Source organism: Anabrus simplex, chromosome 5 (genome assembly GCF_040414725.1).
Source record: "Anabrus simplex isolate iqAnaSimp1 chromosome 5, ASM4041472v1, whole genome shotgun sequence".
NCBI classification, from domain to species: domain Eukaryota; kingdom Metazoa; phylum Arthropoda; class Insecta; order Orthoptera; family Tettigoniidae; genus Anabrus; species Anabrus simplex.
This window is the reverse complement of record NC_090269.1, coordinates 152,026,862-152,050,142: the sequence shown is the minus strand read 5'-3', so window position 1 is coordinate 152,050,142 and position 23,281 is coordinate 152,026,862. Positions and strand designations below refer to the sequence as shown.

Genomic DNA, 23,281 nt, shown 5'->3' with positions numbered 1-23,281 from the left:
TTTTGTGTAAACGTCCTCGGACACCATGTAATAAAAGGCAGTTCTGGCGACTGTACTGTTCGGCCTCATCCAAAACGTCATCTTGTTTCTGAAGTCGATTTTCCAAAGCCTTCAACTCCCCCTTAAGTTTAGAGATGTCTTCGTTGGCCTGTTTCTTGAATGCCTGGAACTTGCCGCCAAGCGCTTGGAGCACGTTCGGTGGGTTGGCGGCACTGACTGCTGAGCCTAGGCGATCTTGAAAGTCTTTCATGGAATCTTTAAAAGCCGATATCTTCTTAGCTACTTCCTTCAGAGACATGGTGTTTACTTTTTAAGGAAGAAGGCACTTGAAAATATAACTTAGTTCACACGGATTAGCACTTTCTGCAACTTAACTTTCTATTTACGCAGGGTGTATCAAGAGCAACTTTACTCGAACATTTCACTTGCCGCCATCTTGGACTATTGAGGTTAGGAAAGTTATAGGGGGAGGGGGGGTGTGGGTGGGGTGGGAGGGAAGGGAGTATTCATACTGGTGAAAGAAATATTTGTAAGCTACAAAAAAAAAAAAAAAAAAAAAAGTTAAAAATGAGAAGTAAGACTTATCTCTACAAATACATAAATAGGCAACTTGATGTTTTTTGGGGCATACAGAAATGGTAACGCTGGCACTGACCCTGATGTGGAATTATTTGATAAGATAATCAACTATGCTGGGAATGACACAGAAAGGAACGTTACTGTAGCGGATGATCTCAATTTAACAATTGTTAACTTGGAGGGAAATGTGAACGACAGAAAGCATGGCCCACAAATGGTGAATAAGTTAATCCGGGAAGGACAGCTGAATCAGAAAGTGGTGGAACCAACTAGAGGGAAACGTATTATAGATGTGGTGCTGATAATACCAGGTGAGCTCTATGGAAAAACTGAAGTGATAGGTGGTATAAGTGATCATGAAGCTTTTTTATTCATAGTGACAGAGAGGAAGGTTGTAAAAGTAGGACTATACCACGTGGCTGATAAGAGAGGCATGGCGGGAATTAAAAAAAAAAAAAAAGGGATCAGTGGAAAATGGTAAATAAAAATATAAACAGCCTATGGAATGGGTTAGCAATTGTTGAGGAGTTTGAAAACAGGTATTTATCTTTAAAAAGTGGTAAGGAATGGTCTTCTTTTTCATCTTCATTTCCCGTTTCCAGTCTTCTGCGTCAGGTTGTGAATCAAGGACCTCCACAGTTTTCTATCTTTCCACCACTACCTTCCTTCCAGCAATAATTTTTCTACTTTTATGCCTCTTTTCTCTATACTCTCTTTCACCGTATCCCTCCACCTATTTCTGGACCTTCCTTGTTGCCTTCCTCCTATTATTTTCTCCATCAATACTCACTTCAGGACTCTATCCTCTTCCATTTTCATCATGTGTCCATACCATTTCAGCTTATTGGTCTATCTAGTCTCGCAGTTCTGAGAATCAAATTCTCTCTCTCTCTCTCTGATTTCTATGTTTCAGATTTTATCCCTTCGTTTCTTCCCAATTATTCCTCTAAGGAATTTCATCTCAGCTGCTTGGATTCTACTTTCATGAGGTTTTGTTGTTGTCTAAGTGCCTGCCGCATGTGTCAAAATTGCTGTGTAATACAGTGAGTACAGAATTTTCTTGCAATTCTCTGGGATGTCCCAGTTCGACACTACATCTCTCCTCTCACCCACTGGTAAAATCCATTGGCTTGTTGGATTCTTTTTCCAATTTCTCCATTTACTTTCCAATCTTCTGCAAGTATACTCCCCAAATATTTGAAGCTTTTTACAACTTCTAATTGTACGGAATTGTAAGGTATGGTCTGTCTATATCGGTCCCTTAATTCTGAGGATCGTGATCTCTGCCATTTTCATCCTCCACGGTCTTCTGCTACACGGGTAGATTGTAAGTCTTTCTTGCATGTTTTATGCCCTCTGTCCAGCGTATACGTGCTCGCCCACGCTCCCTCTTTCCAGGCATGTTTCCCAAGATTATGTGCTTTTCAAGGCTTCCTTCTCCATGACGCATAATATGACTAAATAATTGGAGAATCCTCTGTTGACATTTTGCTGATAACCTGATACTGATGTTCAGCTCCTTCGGGATGGATTCCTTGGTTTGAAATGCTGTCCAAGGAATGCGAAGCATTCTTCTCCAGCACCACATCTCGAACGAGTTGGTCTTATTTATATCTCAAGCTCCTAAAGTCCACGTTTCAGCACCATAGGGGAAGATAGAGAATACCAGTGTCTGTACTAGTCTCATCTTTAGCTTTACATAAATGGAGTGATCCTTCTCCTGATCTCTATTTCACAGCTGTTGTTGCTAGTTATAATGGCACCCAGGTACAACATTTCTGAAACCATTTGCATTTTGTTGAAGAGACTGAGTTCGTTCAGCTTGCCAGGCCTATCAACTACCATTATTTTTGTCTTTTGAATGTTGATCTGCAAACCCAAACTGATGCTCTCAGTTCTGACACGGTCTAAAAGCTCGTGTCATTTCTTGTCATTTCTGCCTCATCCATGGCAATCAATACAGTGTCATCTACATATTGGAGATTCAATATCTTTCTGCCACCAATAGGAAATCCACCAGTCCATCAATCCAATGCTGTTCTCATGATGTAGTCGCCATAAATATTAAAAAGCTGGGGTGACAATTTACAGCCTTGGCGAACGCCCCTTTGTGTCTTGAAGATTTCAGACATCTTGTCATTTATCCTGACAACTGCTGTGTTAGACTCATATAGATTCTTTACCAACCAGATTTCCAACCAGATTTGGAACTCCCATTTCCAATAACACTTGCCAAAGTTTCTCCCATTGAACACAGTCAAAGGCTTTCCTGTAGTCTAGAAAGCAAATGATCATAGGAAGCTGGAATTCTCTGCTCTTTTTGATTAGTTGTTGGATGTTCAACAGTTGTTCTCTTGTGCCTTTTCCTTTGATGAAACCAGCTTGTTCAGGGGGAATCTGTGAACTAATATAATTTTGGAGTCTGTCTTTCAAGATATACATCTTGCTAGCATGTTAAATTAACGATAGAGTCCAATTGTTATCACATTTTTTATGCAAGGAGATGAAGATGGATGTAACCCAGTCAGCTGGCCATTTGCCATTTCTCCATATTGTATTGCAAATGTCTGTGATTAATTAAGCAACAATATCACTTGTCTCTTTCAGTAATTCAGCTGTTATGTTGTCAGAACCCGGTGCTTTGTGCAGTCGCAACGATGTAACTGCCCTTTTTGTTTCCTGAAGTAAGATGCCTGGTTCTTGTTCAAAATCTCGCCATTCAATCATTGGCTGTACTGTCTCTTCTTTATACAACTCCTCACAGTACTGTTTCCATCTATTCCATACAATTTAAAAATGATGTACCATATGACATTAGAACCTTCTATGGACCATACAAGAGGTTTGTATTTATTTGACAGCTGTCTTCAATTTCTTCACAGATTCCTGACAGATACTTATGTTTGTCTAAGCGGCAATAACATTGAATTTCATGACACAGCTCAAAGTATCTGCCTTGAATGTGCAAGCCTGTTTCTTTCAGTTGTTTCTGCTGTTCTATGAGCTGCCACGTATGATCACTGATCCAACACTTACGATGACTCTGTATTGGAGAAGAATGTTTCATTGCAATGGTCACTATATTTTGTTTGAGGTCTTCCCATGTGGACCCTTCATCAGTACTGTGCTCCCTTCTAGTGTTCAAAAGAACATTTTGGATTTCCACACGAAAACTCCTTAAGTTTTCACCTTCCACCTTCTGCATTTTACGAGGTACACGGCGCATGCCTCTGAGTTTCACCCGGAACACCATAAACAGTAGTTGGTGATCTGTGCCACACATTCACTTGTTATTCCATAATAATCTTACTTTTAAAATTAACATGTTCTTAGGATTTCATCAAGAGTGATCTTTGCTTTGATATGGCTGATGATGACTCCTAGATGAGTCGAAACTAGTTCCAAATGTAATTTTAAAATATTTTGTATTGAATAGGTGGAAACTTTTACTGTGTTGTTACTCTTATGTTATACGTACAAGATTTCTCGGGGCCTGTCACCCATGTGTTATGAATACAATGCCAGAAAAACTGCTTGTCTTTTGCGGCAAACCATTCGTCGAGCCATTTTCCAACTTCCTCGAAATTGCTTAAGTGCTGCTCTGCGAGCGTGCCCCATTGATGCGAAGAGGTGATAGTCAGATGGCTCCAGGTCGGGGCAGTACGGTGGGTGCGGAAGTATGTCCCGTTCAAGCGATTTTCAGGTGTCTTTCACTGGTATTGCTGTATGAGACGGCGCATTGTTGCGCAACAATGTCTATCATGTCTTCTGGCCCATTCCGGTAGTCTTTCAATCAATGCGTGGTTAAAATTAATTATTTGTTGGCTATAGCATTGTGCATGAACAGTTTTGCTGGGCTTCAAGAGTTCATAATACACAATACCGCTCTGGTTCCACCATTATAAGCAATAAAGTTCTTTCTTGTTTTTTTTTTTTTTTCCTGTATCGAAGTGCAATTATAATAATAAATAAAATAAATAAAACATATTTATTCCATACAAAGGCAATGTTAATTTTGATTTGGCTGAAGATGGCCACTGGCTGAAACTAGTCCCAAGAATAATGTATTATCATTTATTTGATATATTGTATTTAATATTTATTCTTACTGGTCCCACCAGACACAAAGCATGGTCTTCTTGCCAAAGCGATTTGGCCTTCGCCAGGAGACAGCCACGATTTTCTCCGCTTAGGGTTTTCAGAATAAATCCACTTTTCGTCACCCGTCACAATTCGGTACAGAAATGATTTCCTTTCGCAGCGTTGAAGCAGCATTTCACAAGTGACTTTGCAATTTTCCATTTGCCGTTCATTCAAGTCGTGTGGGACCCATTTACCGAGGATACTGATCTTCCCCGACATTTAATGCTTGTGCCAACTGCTGTTGAGTTTGAGTTGGGTCATCATCCAGTAACGCCTGCAATTACTCGTCTTCGCACTTTTGTGGTCTATCAGAGCGCACACTGTCTTTCACATTGAAATCACCACGTTTAAATTGTTGAAACCATGTTCACCATATATTTCTACCAGCAAACAATAACTTTCCACAGCCTTTTTCTTTTGATTAAATAAGAAAAGCAATGCGTGCCACAAATGTTATTTTTCAGGCACAAAAGTCGACATGATCACTGAACGATACAACACAGGCGCTAGTGTTTGGCAGACTCAAGTTGCGTGTGTTGATAGGTTAAATGTCAGACGAACAAACTGACATGTGTCAAATTCATATGCTGCGTACCGCTCGCTAGTGCCATTTCTTAGTGAAACCGGAAAAGACTTAAGTATACACCTGGTAGAACTCAGAGAATTAGAGTAGGTGAAGCATTATCTGAACCTGTAATGATTAAGAGGGAGGTCCCACAAGGCAGTATGGCAGTATTATCGGATCTTCAATTTTTTTTATACAGTGGACCCCGATTCTCCGTTTTTGGAGGGACCACAAAAACAAAACTTACAACACGGAAAAAAAAGGTATCTGGGAACGAATGAACCGTCAACAGTTTGGCTAAACATTACAAAAAATGAAATGTGTATATTTTAAATCTTACAAATGCCCATAAACCAAACTAAACTACAGCCCCAATGGGCCTTCTGCCTACCAAGCGACCGCTCTCCGTCCGTAGGCCTGTAGATTACGAGATGCAGATGGTCAGTGTGACGAATCCTCTCGGTCGTTATTCCCGGCTCTCTAGACCGAATTCGCCACATCACCATTAAATAGCTCCTCAATTAAAGGTAATCGTAGAATGACTGAATCTGGAACCAGCCCTCATATCCAGATAAAAATGCCTGACCTGGCCAGTAATCGAACCCGGGCTCTCTGGGTTAGGGGCAGGCAAGTTAGATAACTTAGTCAGTTTATGGAAATCTTGTACCGTGTAAATGAGGCCTACATCGACTTTTAAAGGTTATGTTGAACTTGAGAATATGGTTTCGAATTTTAGTATCAATCCTGAAGTTCTCGAATGCATTATATTCAATTCTGCCCGTCACTAATCACAATCAAATTAGAAAGAGAAAAATATCATTAATACGTCTGAAATTACGATTTTTCACGACCTTGAGCTCAAATGGAAAGCGTGCTCGCTGTGCGAAATGATACAAAGTTTTTAAATGTAACGTGCGCAAATAAAACAACTACGTTTTTTATAACATTTTAACACAAAAACATGAAATTCCCAGTTTTATATTAGGACGAAAACAGTAATAGGCTATGCAAAAACATCCCATGGCTTTATGCATGTAAGGTGCAACATCTGTTCTGGTCTCGATAGCATAATTGTACACGATAATATTAAAATACTAATTTTGTGTTACATAAGGAGGAGCAGTTTTGATTCCTGCCTGAAAGCCCAGTGACTATACAGTGCCCTGAGGGAAATGCCGAAAACTCGAAAAAAGTAAAAAAATAAACATCTAAACCTGGACATAATGTAGACGTTTTGCAAGAACGAACATTAGACGAAACTCGTTCCGTCTTCAAATAGAGCTGTCGAAATGCGCTCTGTCTCCTTCCAATTGTTGTGGGCACTCTCTGCTTTATGATTTCCGAGGATTCTCTAAACAATACTATCCGAATGCGATGCTAAGTTGATCCCTTATACAAGTTCTCCGCCGATCGCTTTTCCATCACAGTACTTCCTCAATTCACCGCAATGACGGGATGTCAACACCAAGATCCGTAAGTATGCCGTAGCCCTCCTTTCCTAAGATACAGTTTCTTGAAAAAAAACACGCGTGATCGAGGATTTAGCATTGATGGGACTGAAATTTCTGGACGGTTGATCCGGGAAATAATTTCTACGATGAACGGATAATACGGGATATTTAACGTGATTTAATTAGGATGCTCGGGGACCACGTAATTTGAACAAATAATACGGGAAATTGTAGTTTCCGGGAATGTATAATCGAGGTTTTACTGTATAAACAATATTAGTAAAGAACAGCAATCACAGATTTGAAGATGATGGTATACTGTACAGAACAGTAAATAAGTTACAGGATTGTGAACAATTACAATAAAACCTCAACAATGTTGTGAGATGGACAACAGACAGATGGATGGTATATGGGATGAAAAGTCAAGTTGTGAGTTCCACAGAGATAAAACATTCTGTCAGTTTTAAGTACTGTGTTGATGGGGTGATAGTACCTCATAGGGATCACTGTAAGTACCTGGTTGTTTGATAGGGAATCTGCCACCCGGGCTACAGCCCAAAATCCAAATGATTGAGTGATTATTTATTTACCGATAAATAGATGTTTGCTTGGGCAAAGCTCTAGCCGCCAACTTTTCCCCTAGTTTCGTATAACACTGATGTGCATTTCTGCCACTAAGAGCTGCAATTTTCACATATGACTGCTGTTCAACTATACTTGGGAGTACACAGACACATTCCATAGAGTTATACTTGACTTATCATGTTCTCACATGTTAGTAAGATATAATACAGCTAGAGCCAATATTGTATTTTCCTCTACATGTATAAAAAAACACACACACACACACACACACACTCTCTCTCTCTCTCTCTCTCTCTCTCTCTCTCTCTAGAGACATATAATTTTCCTTGATTATAAGAAAATATTTGACAAATCGGATCACAGGACTCTGTGGCATGTTGGCTGTTCTTAAATATCTGATGTTTGGCAGAGTACTGTTCATGAAATTGTCAAAAGAATCAAAGTCAAAAGAATGCACACTTGAGAGGAAAGCATTCTGGTGTAATATCCATAACTCACCTAGCTCTAACCTCTGGATGACGATCATATACAGTCATGGAGGATAAACATCCCAACGCTCCTTGCTCTAGTAACATTTCTGCTCCAGCGTGGCTTGATGCAACACGGCACAGCATGGCCTGGAAATATTTAGTCAAATATTCATTAAACAAACTGAAGAAACAAGAACATTACACAGGAAAAAATATGGTAAGAAATATATTTCTACATTGATTACTCTTGGTCACTGCTTAACAATCTGTCAAGACTGGAGCTTAATCTGTGGTTGGAGTAACATAACTTGGTAGGTGCTGGATCGGTAAACAGACAAACAGTTCAAGCTAAGAAAGCAGCTTTCAAACTACAGCAAGCATTCCCAACAGAAGTACAAAGCCACAAAGAAAAATGCAAAGAGCGTCATTGAGGCAGTCGACGTAAAAAGGGCACATTTTGGGGAGGAAAAAAAAAAAAGGAAATGATTTTTTGTTTTTATTCAGTGTTTATTTCTTTTCCATACTGTAGTGCTTGTTATTTAAAATATTTAATTCAGATATGGATAATTAATATGAAATATGACTTAATGGCTTATGAATTAAATAAATAATACTTTTAAAATTGATATTATGAGCCCTTTTTACGCAGACAGCATTTTCGGTGTCAAGTTCAATAAATAAGACTTAAATACAGTGCCTTCAATTAAAGTGAAAGTCCGCTATAGCGAGTACGGCATATGAGAACCCCGCTATAACGATAGCTGTTGTCCGTCCCTTCAAAATTCCTATATTAAACTGTGTATTATCCTTCGGTTACAGCGAGAACCCTATCACTGACGCGTCCGTTATTACGAGCTGTTATGCGCACTCCATTTTTTCCGTTGCCGATATTTATGCACCCAGTCATTATACGGCATGCGATCGATCATCTTCGGTACCGTATAGTTTTTTCGCTATGCCCACCAGCGAGATCTCTCGTCGACATTCGAAGGCAATGTCGGAGTCGATTAGTAATACCCGTCGACTGCTCTTCCGCGAGGAAAACGAAAGAGGAGAACATGTTTTCGTAATAAATGCGTAAATAACTTGTCTGATAACAGCTGTTAACTCGTTAAAGATAAATGCTTAAAGATAAACGCTGAATAAACGAACGCTTACTTTTAATGCTAAATACCGCAATTAAGTAAGAATGAGATAGGCCTACACCTCAGGATATAGCAGAGTGCGTCATTGATTACGAGGTTAGATAATATTTTCTCGCGTCCTTTCCTGTCCCATCGTCGCCATAAGACCTCTCTGTGTTGGTGCGACGTAAAGCAACTAGCAAAAAAAATATCACTGCGAAAATACATTATATCGGATAAACGATACAATTTTTCTTATTTTTTAGTATGAATTATTGTTTTAGTCGTTTAAATTCATTTTCATTAGAACATTAAATTTATAGCGAGGTTTCTCTACTTCCGCTTGAAGTATGTTTTCATCATACATATAGTACAGATAAGTTAGGATATGTGATGCTATTTGAATAACAAAACTGAAACGTTTGCCACAAAATGCGATCGATCATCTTCGGTAAAGTATAGTCTTCGCGCTATGTGCATTTGCGAGGTCTCTCGTCAACATTCGAAGGCGATATTGGAGTCTATTAGTAATACCCGTCGACTGCTGTTCTCAAAAGAAAATTCGAAATGAAAGAGTATAACACGTTTTCGTAATAAATGCGTAAATAACGTGTCCGATAGCAGTAGTTAACTCTTTAAAAATAAAGGCTGAAGTAAACGATCTCTTAATTTTAATTTTTAATTTTAATGAAATTAAGTAAGAAAGTGATACACCTTAAGATATGGCAGGGTACATCACAGATTTCAGAGGATAGTATGTATTTTCTCGCGTCTAGTTAAATTTCGGAAAGCCATTCCCATGTCAATTTTTAGCGAGGAGGTTATCATTTCTCTACATGCGTTTCAGATAGGTTTTCATGATGCATATACGATTAGGTTAGGTGATGCCGGAAAAAGAAAACTAAAATGTTTGTCACAGAAGCCTCTGGAGTGATACCGCATTTCTCCGAGTCCAAGACGACGTTTTTTTCTTAGAATCTCATAACCAATGGCAACTACCACCTCTGTATTATAGGCCTACATCGCTAGCCGCGGCGACCGGTAGTACAGTGCGTACCGGTATGTGTAACGTCAATGGATCTCGGGAAATAGTGAAGAGAGAATGACATTCTATTATCCTCTACAAAAACGTTTCTCAAATCTGCAGATTGGCAGCCTTGCGAGCCTTCGAATTCTCAGAAAGACCGCGGCTACTCAGTAGCAGAGTTTTAACGCGTCTGCTGTACCTGACGCTTAGTAAAATTAAGTTTTATAGATAGCACGAATATTTTCGTGATGGATCGTCGTATTGTAAAGATACGTGGAACAGGTATTGCCGGCAAATTTTCAACGGGTTCCCGTCGATGTCATGATGCCAATTTTAAGTTGCAGCCGCAAGAAAATACGGTAGGCCTAACTAAAGCCAATATTCGGCGTTACCGTGAAGACAAAGGACCAAGGTACCAAGGGGGATGTTTTCATTCCCCTCCCCGAAGGGGAGGGGCGGGCCACCTAGAAGGTTACGCCTTCTCTCTGGCCAGGAGATTTGGCGGGGTTTGGGGATTTGATGGGGGTTTGAAGTTAAGAGGGAAGTAGCTTTGGGATTTGGAGATGTGAAGTGGTTTGGCCTCTTGGCTAAGTGTGCAGTGTCTGCCCTTGTGCTTTTTATTAGGTTAGATACAATGGTGTTACATAGATACAATGGTGTTTCATATTTACATTTGGTTTACAATTACTGGTGTTATGCTAGGGTTACAATTTTAGTATATGTGATTTGGGATTAGGTTTGACTGTGGGTATGGTGAGATGACCATGGTTAGCTTAAAAATGCGTACTGCACAAAAAATGCATTCAGTGGCCCGCAACAAGGACGGTTTAAAGAAGTCGAAGATGAAATTGCAAGGTTTGTGCACAAAAATGCATGGGCGGAATTGTCATACCGCGGCGCAATTAACTCGTTCGTTGACTTTCCAAGTCCGCGATTAAAAGACCTATACATCGCTAACCGCAGAAGTTGGCCGAATCTGGCAAGTGAGACGTGCGTGTACGGGCAGCCCGATCTGACGCCGAGTGAAAGTAACAGTTTTATAGTAAGCAAGACTATTTTCCTGATGGATCGTCGTAGAGACGCGTGAAATGTGTATTGCCGGCAAATTTTCAAGGAGTTCCTTCGATATTATGATGCCAATTTTAAGTTACTGATAATGGTTATAAATAAAGAATAATTGTACAGCCGCAAAAAAAAAAAAAAGGCATAACTAAAGCCAATGTTCGGCGTCTACAGTCTAAAAATGTGTACTGTATAAGAAAGACATTCATATGATTTTACAACGCACTTTTTAAGCCTGATAATTTTTTGAAGGAAAAAGTGGGGGTCGTTTTAGATTCGGAGAAATACGGTAATATATTTTTTTTTCAGAATGAGATTAAAAAACACCTTCACGTAGTATCAGATTTCGATAAACAACAAACAAGTACCGGTAAGCCGCAGTGTGGATATTATCCGCAAAAATTAAAATTTTGAATAAACTGATTGCCATTTCATACTGAATTTAATGTGTATGGTGGTTTTCCCGACTTTTACAAAAAATCTGATATAACGACAATCCGCTATAGCGAGTACATTCCTCGCCGGTATGAATTCTCGCTATAACGGACTTCAAATGTAATCCAATATTAATACCAAAGATTGAGTTTATGGAAAAATGAAGAGGCTTCAATAGACCAGTATTGTCAGAGAATATAATTTTCTGTTCAGTCATAGTTTATTAACATTGTCAGAGAATAATACCAAAAGGCCCTATTTTAATTACTGTTCAGTCTTGGTTTATCATCTCCTCAAAATATGCAACACCGTCATCAGACATAAATTTTACAGCTTTCTTATATCCTTCACTTTCTTTTGGATGAAGTCTGGGAGAGTGGCGTTTTCAATGGTAAAGTTTTCTTGTCTGTAAGAATATTTCCAAATGCAAAAAAACTGAAATTTTCAGCAAAGGTGTGAGAACACAAAACAGGACCATTTCTCATTGTGTTTATGATCACATACTGCATTATTGTGAACGGGACATTATTTCTGGATACTGGCTTGTCCAAAAAGAATGAAGATAAAAGCTTATCCCAGTCTGGCAGTAGGTCCACATCCATTGTAACTTCAAAAATGGAGAAGGGTTTCTGCAGCACAATACCACGGCAGTAAGATAGGGCTTGGTATTCCCAATCACTTCTTTCTGGTTATGTACTGTACTGTTTGATAAGTCCAATGTTCCTATCTCGCTGTGAGAAGCTGTGCCCACAAACTGGAAAAAGTTGAATGGCTAACTTTAAACAGATATAACAACATCAGCTTTCAACATATCCCGCTGAATCTTTTGCCATTAACTAGAGAAAAGTCCGGCCGAGTGGTGTAGGGGGCAACACGTCCGCCTGTCACCCAGCGGCCCCGGGTTCGATTCCCGACCGGATCAGGGCCTTTTAATTGTAAATGATTAATATCTCTGGCCTGGGGACTGGGTGTTTGTGTCGTCCTTAACGTTCCTTTCCTCACATTAAACACTTTACACTTCCGCAGTTTCCAAATACACGGAGGTTCCTAACATATGGTGCAAGTAGGAGCAAAATATCTTTCTAGGTCGACGCCTCAAACAAATAGCATTAAAAAAAAAAAAAAAAAAAAAAAAAAAAAAAAAAAAAAAATAATGGCGGACAAACATATGTATTTGTACAGTTTTAACTACATATTGGATATTGAATACTACATATGTGTAAAAGATAATAAAGGTCAGCGACGACATGTCGGCAATGCTGGTGAGAGCCACTTTCGGTACTTCCTGGAAGGGGCTAATGAGCAAGACGACCAGGGATCTCCCAGCCAGCCTAGAGGGTGGGACAGGCCTTTCCATGTATTGCTGATTTACCAGAGTGTTTCTGAGAGTTGCAGCGAAATTGTTCCATCTCTAGCCACATCGCGAATATTCCGGTACACATCACTCGAGCTACAAAAAGGAGGCTGACTGCTGGACAGTCAGTCAGTGTGGGACTTCATGGTGGAGTCTGATTTGGACTTTGTATGTTGGGGTTTGATGGCTGGGCTGTCGCTAGTGTCCCATCGGAGTCTGAACGAGGAGTTATGTTGGAATGTCGGGTGAGTAGCACGACAGAAGATTGCATACAGAACAGTGGATTGTGAAATGCTTTAGAGTACTGTGTGTTAGTAGTATTGTGAACTGAGGACAGCTGTAGAGTTTCCTAATGTAACATTAATAACTGTTTATTCACTGATGTTATAAATTGTGATATAATAATTCTTTAGAATTAGACTAAACAATAGAAAATGATTACTTTGTTTTACTCACTGATGTTGTAATTATATAAAATCTCTGTTTTAAATTAGACTGACAATTGAAATAAGTTTGTATGATCAATGATGAGGAAAATGTTTATTTCTCTTAAAACGTGTACAATTTGTCATGAATACAAAAAGTTCATTAATGTAAAGTGTATTGACAAGGCAGACCTTACCAGCATACTATTTTAAATAGTTTTCAATGAGATTAAACAATTCAATTCAGGAATAAACTGCACCTATTATAGTCCAATTTATCAACAGTAGTAATAATATTATGTAAAACTGTAGTGTTTCATGAAAACTTGCTTGTTTACTCTAAAGCACGTATGTCCTGGCTGCAGAAATCTCTCGGATCCATGCGTCCGCAAAGGGTTAAACACACTGAATTCTTTACACAAGTCAATGAAATTCAAAACGGAACCAGAAATTAGCAAGAAAATCAACTTTTTAGACAATCTGAAGGAATAATGAAAACCTGTCATACAAAAATTTACAGAAAACCCACTCAGATGTCACACACATTTAACAAGGAATCTAATCACCAATACACACACAAAGTGGCAGGACTGAATACAATGATACACAGAGCAATTTCCGTACCAAGGAGCACAACAGATTTCATGAAGAAATACAAATAATAAAACAAATCACGAAAGAAAACAATCATCCTCCTGACACAATAAACTATTAAATAAACAAAAGTAAAAAAAGAATAAAATTCAGACATGAAAGAGAAAAATATTTTGTTCTCAACTACATTAAAATCTTTGAAGTTACATTAACTGAGTTAACACTAAAAAGTATGGCTTCCTTTCTTGAAAAAATAGTGAAAATCTGATCCTGACTGCCTCGCTGTAGTCTGAACTCACACTGACATTCATCTAACTTACTCTCAATTACTGATTGCACTCTCCCTTCCAGAATGCTCGTGAACCCCTTGCCTGGTGTACTGAGCAATGAAATACCTTGACAATTCATGTTCCTTTGCTTACAGATAAGTGCAGTTACTGCTTTCATCCAATAAGGAGATTATTAACATTCCACGTTAATCTTATAAATTCGTGAAGCCATTTCATACCTGCCTCACCACTATATTTCACCTCTTCATAGCAATTATTTGTTTTGCTCTGTTTCTTTCACCTATAAAGAATTCTGTGTCTGCATTAGTCCTTGTTTGGAGCCATTTCTGATATGGCTTCTTTTTAAGTTTATAACCTACCCTCACTTTATCATTTCTGTCGTCTGTTTGCAAATACGGACAAGTCATTCAGAGTGAAATGTTTGGAAAACGTATAAACTCCCTCTGACTGAAGAATCTGAAATCAATATAATCTTCTCTTCCCAAATAAATCTTTAGGATATGTACATTCAGGGAATGAAGTTTCGTATATCATGTATTAATAACTTTTCTCGAAAAAAATCAAAAATAATATTGGACTTATCCTCGTTTGCAACTTTTTGAAGGACTTGCCCCTTATTGCAGCAGTAAGGAACAAATCACTTAAAATAAATACAGACTATAATTTCCCTTTCTCCTAATTTCATTAGAATATATAACAAACTACATTTGTATACACAAATATATGCACAAAGATTGAAATTATTATGTTAAGAAACAAACCGAAATTAAACAATTCTATTAACTGTTCCAAAATATTCTTTAATTGCTTATAATGCCACAATAATTGATCCTTGTCACACACACAAAATTTTAAACATTTAAAATAATAATAATAATAATAATAATAATAATAATAATAATAATAATAGTGTTATTGGTTTCACGTCCCACTAACTACTTTTATGGTTTCTAGAGACGCCGAAGTACCGGAATTTAGTCCTACAAGAGTTCATTTACGTACAAATAAATCTACCGACATGGCGTTGATGCATTTGAGCACCTTCAAATACCACCGGACTGAGCCAGGATTGAACCTGCCAAGTATAACAACAACCAACAACAAAAATGAAACACTTATGTATGAACACTAATGGATCTTCTATTCACAATAAGGTGACGGGAGATTTAAAGATTTCCATTAGGCTAGTCATCAATGAATATTTTAAAATCCGAAAATGGATCATCTGTTTTGTAAACTATAAGTTTCATGTCCATATTGATGGTTTATATACACAATTATAAAGAAAGAGAACCTTCCACCTAATCAATACTTTATTGGTTTTGCTCCAAGGTTTGGTGGATCAGCAGAGGTGAAAAGACGGTGAGGGCTTGAATGGGTCTAACTACAAATCCAAAATTAATTTTAAAACTTTAACAAGGTTATATTTTCTTTATAACATCAACAAGTAACAGAGTAACAGGTACCAAGTAGCAGAGAAACAAGTAAAAGACCCACAATATTAGTACAATTTACAGTTCATGAGCTTTGAACCCCTCACTTTACATATGGTGAGCTCTTGGCTCCAATTTAGAAGTTATAACTTTACATAAGGGCAGAAATCCCCTAGTACATGGAGCGCTTGCTCCCACCTAACACTGTCAGGCCTCCTAGAGGCACACATCAAAATACAAGAAAGAGCAGACCTGCTCTCAATTTTACAAGCCTATCAAGGGCCACAATAAACTTTACTTCTAACTGCCCTCAAGGCACACTTACAAAGAAACAGGGATACCTTGTACCCAACCTACAGGGCCTTCGCATGAAGGAAAAACAACAGGTTAAGTTGTAGCGGTATAATTTTTGAAATCACCGCTACGCCGGAATAATGCAATATTACTGTGGGCAATTGCTTCGCCACTGGACTTTCATTGAATGTTATTGTCTATGAGCTCGTTAGTTGGTAGCTCTGCTGCTTGATTGTCAACTGTTCTGCACTGCGCCTTCTAGCGGCCGTTATTCCAAACGAGCTGTTCTGCTACAGTGCTAGGCTTATGCGGACGTCATGTCGCTTGGCTTGCTGGTATTTGCTATGGCGGGCAAAAACGACTGGAAACCACCATAGTATGATTGTGAAAGGAAGGCTTAGGCCTGTATATATATTCTTTACGTTTGGTTCAGTTTTTTTGGTGGTGCAATTTAAGCTTGTTAGTTAATGTGGAACGTAACCTCTATGCATGTTTCCGAGTGCCTGCAGCTGACTATTATATCATCCTTGGGAATATTTTTAAAGAAATAAGTGAGTACCTCAGGATTATTATCAACAATCTGGTAAGTGATCGTCTGGTTTAATATTAACTACGAAGGACCTTCCATGTGAACTACTGGGGATTATCCTGCAGTAAGAAAGACGACAACATGGCTCCCTTGTCGCATGTTTTGAATTAATATTATTTCTGGGGAGACGTCTTGTGATCCACAACTTCAACATACTACTTGCCGGAAAGCAACGTTTATGTGCCAAATTATGTCCTGAAAGGATTTCTGTGTGTATCCCTTCGCAAAACTAGTATTTTGAAATACGTTAATAATGATAATAATAAAAGCCTTTCTGTCAAGAACTCATAAAATTTAGTTGAGAATATTGTACTGGTTCGGTAAATATTCTTATGGGTTTCTACTTCCAAAACTGCTACGGTTAATATTTATATCGTGCTACATCTTGGTGATGTGATAAAGATGGGTTTCAAGGCATTAATAAAATATAATATTTTTGAAGATACTTCATGAATATAATAGCTGTTGGACACTCCTATATTTATATTTGTTAAAGTGATATTGTAGGTAGATTCATTATATTTTCTTTCTTCTGAAGTATACGGAAGTTGCTAATGTTCTAACTATTATTGGTCTGGTATACATTGTTATATTAATCTTGTGAACGTTAGGTTGTATTAATCTTGATCTTATCTGTGTTCTCGGTCGCATCTTCCATTATTGAATTCCGCCAATCTAAATATGGCCTACCAATTATGTTATACTTAAACAACTGAATTACTTTTTTATTGATGCACATATTTATGCGTCACGGGAACAGTGTGGTTTAAAATGATCTGCTCTTTTAACTGGAGCTGTGACAGGTGAAAGCGTGTGTAGTCTATTGTGTCTTTAGGCTCGTAGAGGCAACTAAAATTGTAAAATTATTTTAAAACCTAGTGAATACTGAAGCGTGTTTCGGGTTGATCTGTATCTAATTCCATTTTCCGGTTTAAATTAATTTTCTTCCATTATTATTATTATTATTACTATTATTAATATTATTTTATTAAATTTTTCTTGCTTAAGATTTGATTCTATGTTTCGGTTTGTACCTTCGCTCCATTTCTATTCCATTGTTGTCACGGTATGTTCCGTCTTTTGTTTTCTGATAACGGCGTGCTTCAGTTGCATTGTCACGAAGAGAGTCTGTCAACAATACTCGTGGTGTGCAGACGTTCGTTGTTGCATGGCGTGCATATGTTGTTAATGTGATGGGCTGGGTCACAAGATGAGTGTTTATTGTTTCTGCATTATTGTGCTGCATTATTATTATTATTATTATTTATCTCCTTCTATCATTTTGTTTTTTCTTTTGAAGTGGGTTCCTTTTTTTTTTACCTTAATGTTTCTTGTGGACATTGCCGGTCCATTGGATGTTGTAATTCGAAACGCTTTCGGTGTTCACTGGGAAATATCAAACTTTTTTTAACTTTGGGTAAATTGTAAGGTCGCGCGCGACATTTTCAGGTGCACCTAAAATATGAATAACTGAAAATAATTATTTATGGTTTTCCTTAAAGAAAAATGGTTTCAAGCTCGAAAAGACAAAATGTAATAAACAGTAAACTGTAATGAATTTTCAAAAAATCTACTGAAGTTAATGGTGTTTGGGAAATAATGTGGAATTTCTTCTAAAAGAAAAAAATTAATTGTAACTATTGGTTATGGTGACTGCGATTGGTGATTTTGGTATAAATGAGCCTTGTCATCAGTTTTCCCTTTTCTTAAAAGATGATGTTTTGTTTTTTCATTTTCATTTTTTTTAATTGCACCACCCACCTTTATTATTCTTTGAGTATATTATATTTTGGTCTTTTTTAAGTGTTTCAGAGTGTGTCATTATTGTGAATTGCTCTACCCAATTCTCCTTCCACCCTCTGTTATGGTTGTTAACCTATTGGCCTCGCCCAGATTTCCATCGCTTCCCATTCCCTGTGTTTGTGTTCTATTGAGGCCCTTCTCTACGTAGCTGGCGTGATTGCGCTGGGAAGAGTCTCTTATCTCTTTGGTGGTGTGCCACAAAGTTACTGGCCCTAAGTACAGTAGGACTGGAGGCGTGAACTTGCACTCCTAAATACACATTTTAAAACCTAAGTGCCGCTAGGCCGATTACACAGAGGCTAATCCCAAGCTAGGGACGTGACTCATATGAGAAAACTTTAACACATTAAGGAAAAGAAGAAACGGTTATGAAAACGTAGTTACCTCAACTTCAAAATGAAGGGAAGCTCGAGAGGGTAAAGCACTCTCTATCCCCTCTCTATCCCCGCTTTACAGTTAAAGAGATTTGTAGTTTTTACATAGACTGAAATGGGATTTGCATTTTAAAAAGGTTGGTTACATATTAAAGGTTTCGAACCTTCCCCGCGAGTTAAACTGCTGAACAAGCAAGAAAAGATGTTAAACGGCCATTACCTTTTTAAGAGCTGCTTCCAGAAGAAAGAGGCGCTTCCCACCTCCTGCTACGTATCCACACATTAAGCTAGATGTTGTAAGAGTGGCCAGGAGACCAGAAAATCAGTAGTTTTTAAACCCTCGTGGAAGATTCGAGACCTTTCCTGAATGAAACAACCACACCCACAACCTTTTATTGGTCGGTTAAAATTTACACGTCAAAAATGAAGAAGAAACCTGTGATAGGTGGGAAATTAAATACAGAAATTATTGATTGGCTAGCTTCAAAATAGGCGGAAAGAAAGGGTTAATATTGCCAACCCACAAATGAAAGAATGAAATTTAGTAAAGAACAAACTTATGAAAACAAAAATTCTTCCAAAAGTTCCTTCACTTCGCACCAGGGTGCATGATCATAGTTTTTTAAAGCAGTGACATCTATAAGAGAATGTCCACACTTGCTGATCAATGAGAAACAAAAACAAATCGAAATACACACAGTGACATCTGATAAACAGTTGAGTTGATTCCGTTTTTAAAGTTCAGAGTTTCTCCTGTAGAGGAGTTTCAATTGGCGCAAGATTCAAACTTGCGTCGTAGAGGTGTACCGCCCGGTACAGGTTTTACCGATTTCGACCACTATATAGGTCATCTACACCTGATTGTAAAATATGATATTACCATGTGTAATTAAAGTACTGATTAGGTGGAAGGTTCTCTTTCTTTATAATTGTGTATAACAGATCATCTACCATGCTGTTCTGTCGTTCTTATGGTTCTTACTCAATTAACGCGTTCAATGCAGAGGGACCGGATCCGGCCCCTAGCGCGCTTTGTCAGTGCGCATGACACGGATCTGGCCCACGTTGCCACGCCATTTCTAAGCAGTCAGTGTGAGCTCAGCTCTTAACGAAGACACATTGTATATCGTACGCACCTTGAGTAGTAGTGGCGTGATATATTTTCGCTCGTCGTTCGTCGCTCACATCTCTTGGTGATTTTTATGACTGTGGCAGTAGTGGGCCTGTATGTGCATGCAGTAGTGGGCCTATATGTTATAACTTTGAATTATATTTAAATTGTTTTTATCGTGAGTGTGTGATGGCTCACTGTCGTGTTGATTTGTCTGGCAGTGGTGATGAATTTGAACCGGAACTCAACCCAACCTGGTCAACAAGGGTTTTGAATTTCATGTTGTTGGTCCGTATTGAACTGAGATTACATATAAATTATAAACATAAAAGTTTTCAACCTATTCAATACATAGTTATATTTATAATGCGTGTATTTACATTAAATGGGACCAGTTTCAACTCTACTCGGGGTCATCATCAGCCATATTTAAACAATACACAATATTTGACGAAATCCTAAAACATGTTTCTAAGCAGTAAGAACAGTATGAAACAAATATATAATGAACACTATGATGTGTGTGTAACCGGTTTCCAGTGGTTACACAATACACAGTTAAGAAAAGAGGAAAACAAATCGAATTACACAGCACCTTAACATACAATAAACATCAGATGAACCGTGCCAATACACAAATATCAGGTTGGGCAACGTGATGACTGTAATAAAGGAATGTGGAGCAGGTCTGGGGAACCTACCAGGGCCATAGAGATACGAAAGTTGCTGGTTTCCAGAAAAATCAACGCTGATCCCTTGATTCAAGATGTTATTTTCCAAAATTAACATTTACAAGGTAAATTCCGAACAAAATTCATCTATACAAACAATCCAGTTACACAATTTATGAATACAGGATTAGATGTTGTTTGCCAAGAGCTTTGCTATTAGGTCAAGAGGTTAACTAAATATACCTTAGTATAATCCAAGTTCTTCAATACAATTTTGAGGATATGAGGAAACACAAGGTACAAATACAATATTAAATGTAAGTTAACGTGCTTTCTAAGACATCTGAGAAATCGAATGGCAAGTCTGGGCGAGTAGAGCAAACTCCTATGTGAAAATACAAGCAAACATTAAATATAAATTAAAGTGGGACTGAGGTCAACAGGGCTTACACCTGGGTAGCCCATCTCGGGAGCGAGGATTTGCCGACGTGCGTCTGATAGCTGGACTGACGAGAGAACCAAAGGCCATGAAATCTTGCCTCGCTCTCTTAAAAAGGCAAAGCTGGCACCAGTGTGATTACTGAGTGACCAATCAGAGCACAGGAGCCTCCCTATTGCCACCCAGATCCACCAATCAAAACTCTCTATCAAGTCACGATGTTTTCACAATATTCCAGAACATAGGCAGACATTAATCGTGAACTTTCCATCTTCCAGAATTAGTAAGGACATGCTTCTAGAATCGACAGCGTGTTAATTACACCTTCTGTACATAATGTAATTGTCTACGTGTGTGAATTATCAGTATACGTGGGAGATACCGAGTGTGTGAGATTGTATGTGGATACGAATGAGCCTGCCTAGCTGAAGTATATGAGGGGATTCACGTGTGTGCAGGTAGAATTACTTGAATGATGAACAGGTCTTGTGAATATCATGTAAATAAATACTTATACGTAAATATGGTAATAATTGTAACATAAAATTGTAATTATTTAATCTTGTGATTTTAAGTGAAAATGAAGGCACATTCACGTATATGGGGTTATGCCTTTCTCCATTCACCATCCCTACAATTTGCTTCCACTTACTTGTGCCAGGCTCCTCATTTTCATCTATCCTATCTGACCTCTCTTGGTCAACTCTTGTTCTTTTCCTATGCTATTAGGTTTGCGAGGGCTAGGGAGTCTTTCATTTTCACGCCCTTCGCGGCCCTCGTCTTCCTATGGCTGATATCTTCATTTTTCGAAGTGTCGGATCCCTTCCATTTTTTCCCACTCCACAAATTCATCAATCCATATTTCATTAATCATCCTTCCAGATCACATCTGGAATGGTAAACCCTGACTACGGTCAGAAACATTGATCAGATAATCAGCCAAATATGATTAGTCTTCTCACAAATAAATCCACCGGTTTGGACATACAAAATCAGCAGGTCCAAACAAAGACACCACTCGGATACGGTGGGGTGTCACGTAGAAGATCAAGGCGAGTCGGAGCGCCTGGAAGCCCAACAGATGACATGCAGACACATCAGGTTAAGAAAAGACTGAAATTCAATAAACCAGGACAATTTTCATTTTTTGCAACATTAAATATCAATTCAATTATGAAAGTTGGCAAGTTAAAAATTTAACAGATGTATTGGACCAGCATAAGATAATAATAACAGCTCTTCAAGAATTGTGCAATACAGATCAGGACCCATTAGAATCAGGAGGATATCGCCTTTACAGAGGTCCTCCAGGGAAAAGAGTGATGAAGAATGTACCTCAATTTGGAGTAGGATTCTTGGTCCATAACAGCATATTAGATTCAATTGAAGGTTTTTCTTCAACCTCCCCAAGAATGGCACTCCTAACAGTTAAAGTAGAGAATAAAACATACACATGCCCCAACGAATGACAAAAATAACAAAGAAAAGGAAGAAACAGAAAAATTATGGGAAGAATTGGACCAGTTGATTTCAGGTATCTCTGATACAAACATTAAAATTCTACTTGGTTACTTTAATGCTAAAATAGGAAAAGAAAAACGATTTCGTACAGTAGTGGGTAAATGGCCAGCGCATAAATTTACAAATAAAAATGGTCAAAGATTAATTGATCTTTGTATAGATCATGGATTAATTTTGGAATCTACAAGGTTTAAAAGAAGACCACACAAACTAATGACTTGGAAATGCCTTAATATTAAATTGGGGGAGTTCCAGATTGGCCATGGACAAGAATTATCACAAAGAAATTTATAATGTGAAAGTACTCCGTGGGGTAGACATAGATTCAGATCACTATATTTCCAAGATTAAAATAAAATTAACACCAAAAAAGAAGAACAAAATATCCAAATCCAATAGGAGGAAGAAGTATGACCCTAGTTATTTAATTAATAATAAACTGTATTTTGAAATGTCTAAAACTCCTCTAAGCGACAATTTGGGGACGGTAATTGAAAAATTAAAAACCATAGCTGAAGAAATTGCTCCTGTTAAAAAACGAAAGAAACATGCTTGGTGGTATGTGGAGTGTGACAATGATTCAAAACAGGCACAAAGCATGGTTGAATGATCAACAAAAGAGAACAGAAAAGTCCCGTGAAGAACTAAATAATGCTAGAAAACAAACAGCCAAAGAAATCAGAAGGGTTAAGAGAAATTATCACAAAGAATCATTAAACGCCATAGATGAAACGTTCATACAACATAAGACGAGGGATTTTTATAAAACGTTTCGACAATACCAATCAAACTATACTCCACCAACACTTATGATGAGAAATACAAATGAAAAACTGGCACATAGTAACCAAGAGAATGCAGAAACTTTAGCTCAATACTTTCAAGAATTACTTAATAGCGAAGAACCAACACAATACCTAGCGTATGACCTTCATTCAA

At 38.1% G+C, this 23,281-nt stretch overlaps 1 protein-coding gene across 1 annotated transcript in view; it reads right to left on the bottom strand.

Moving 5' to 3' along the window:
* Nup205 (nuclear pore complex protein Nup205) overlaps window positions 1-23,281 on the bottom strand; it is a 676,487-nt gene that overhangs the window by 107,380 nt on the left and 545,826 nt on the right. The window contains exon 27 of the mRNA XM_067147168.2: window positions 7,825-7,943. Coding sequence (XP_067003269.1) covers window positions 7,825-7,943 — 119 coding nt within the window. The remainder of the gene's footprint in view (window positions 1-7,824; window positions 7,944-23,281) is intronic.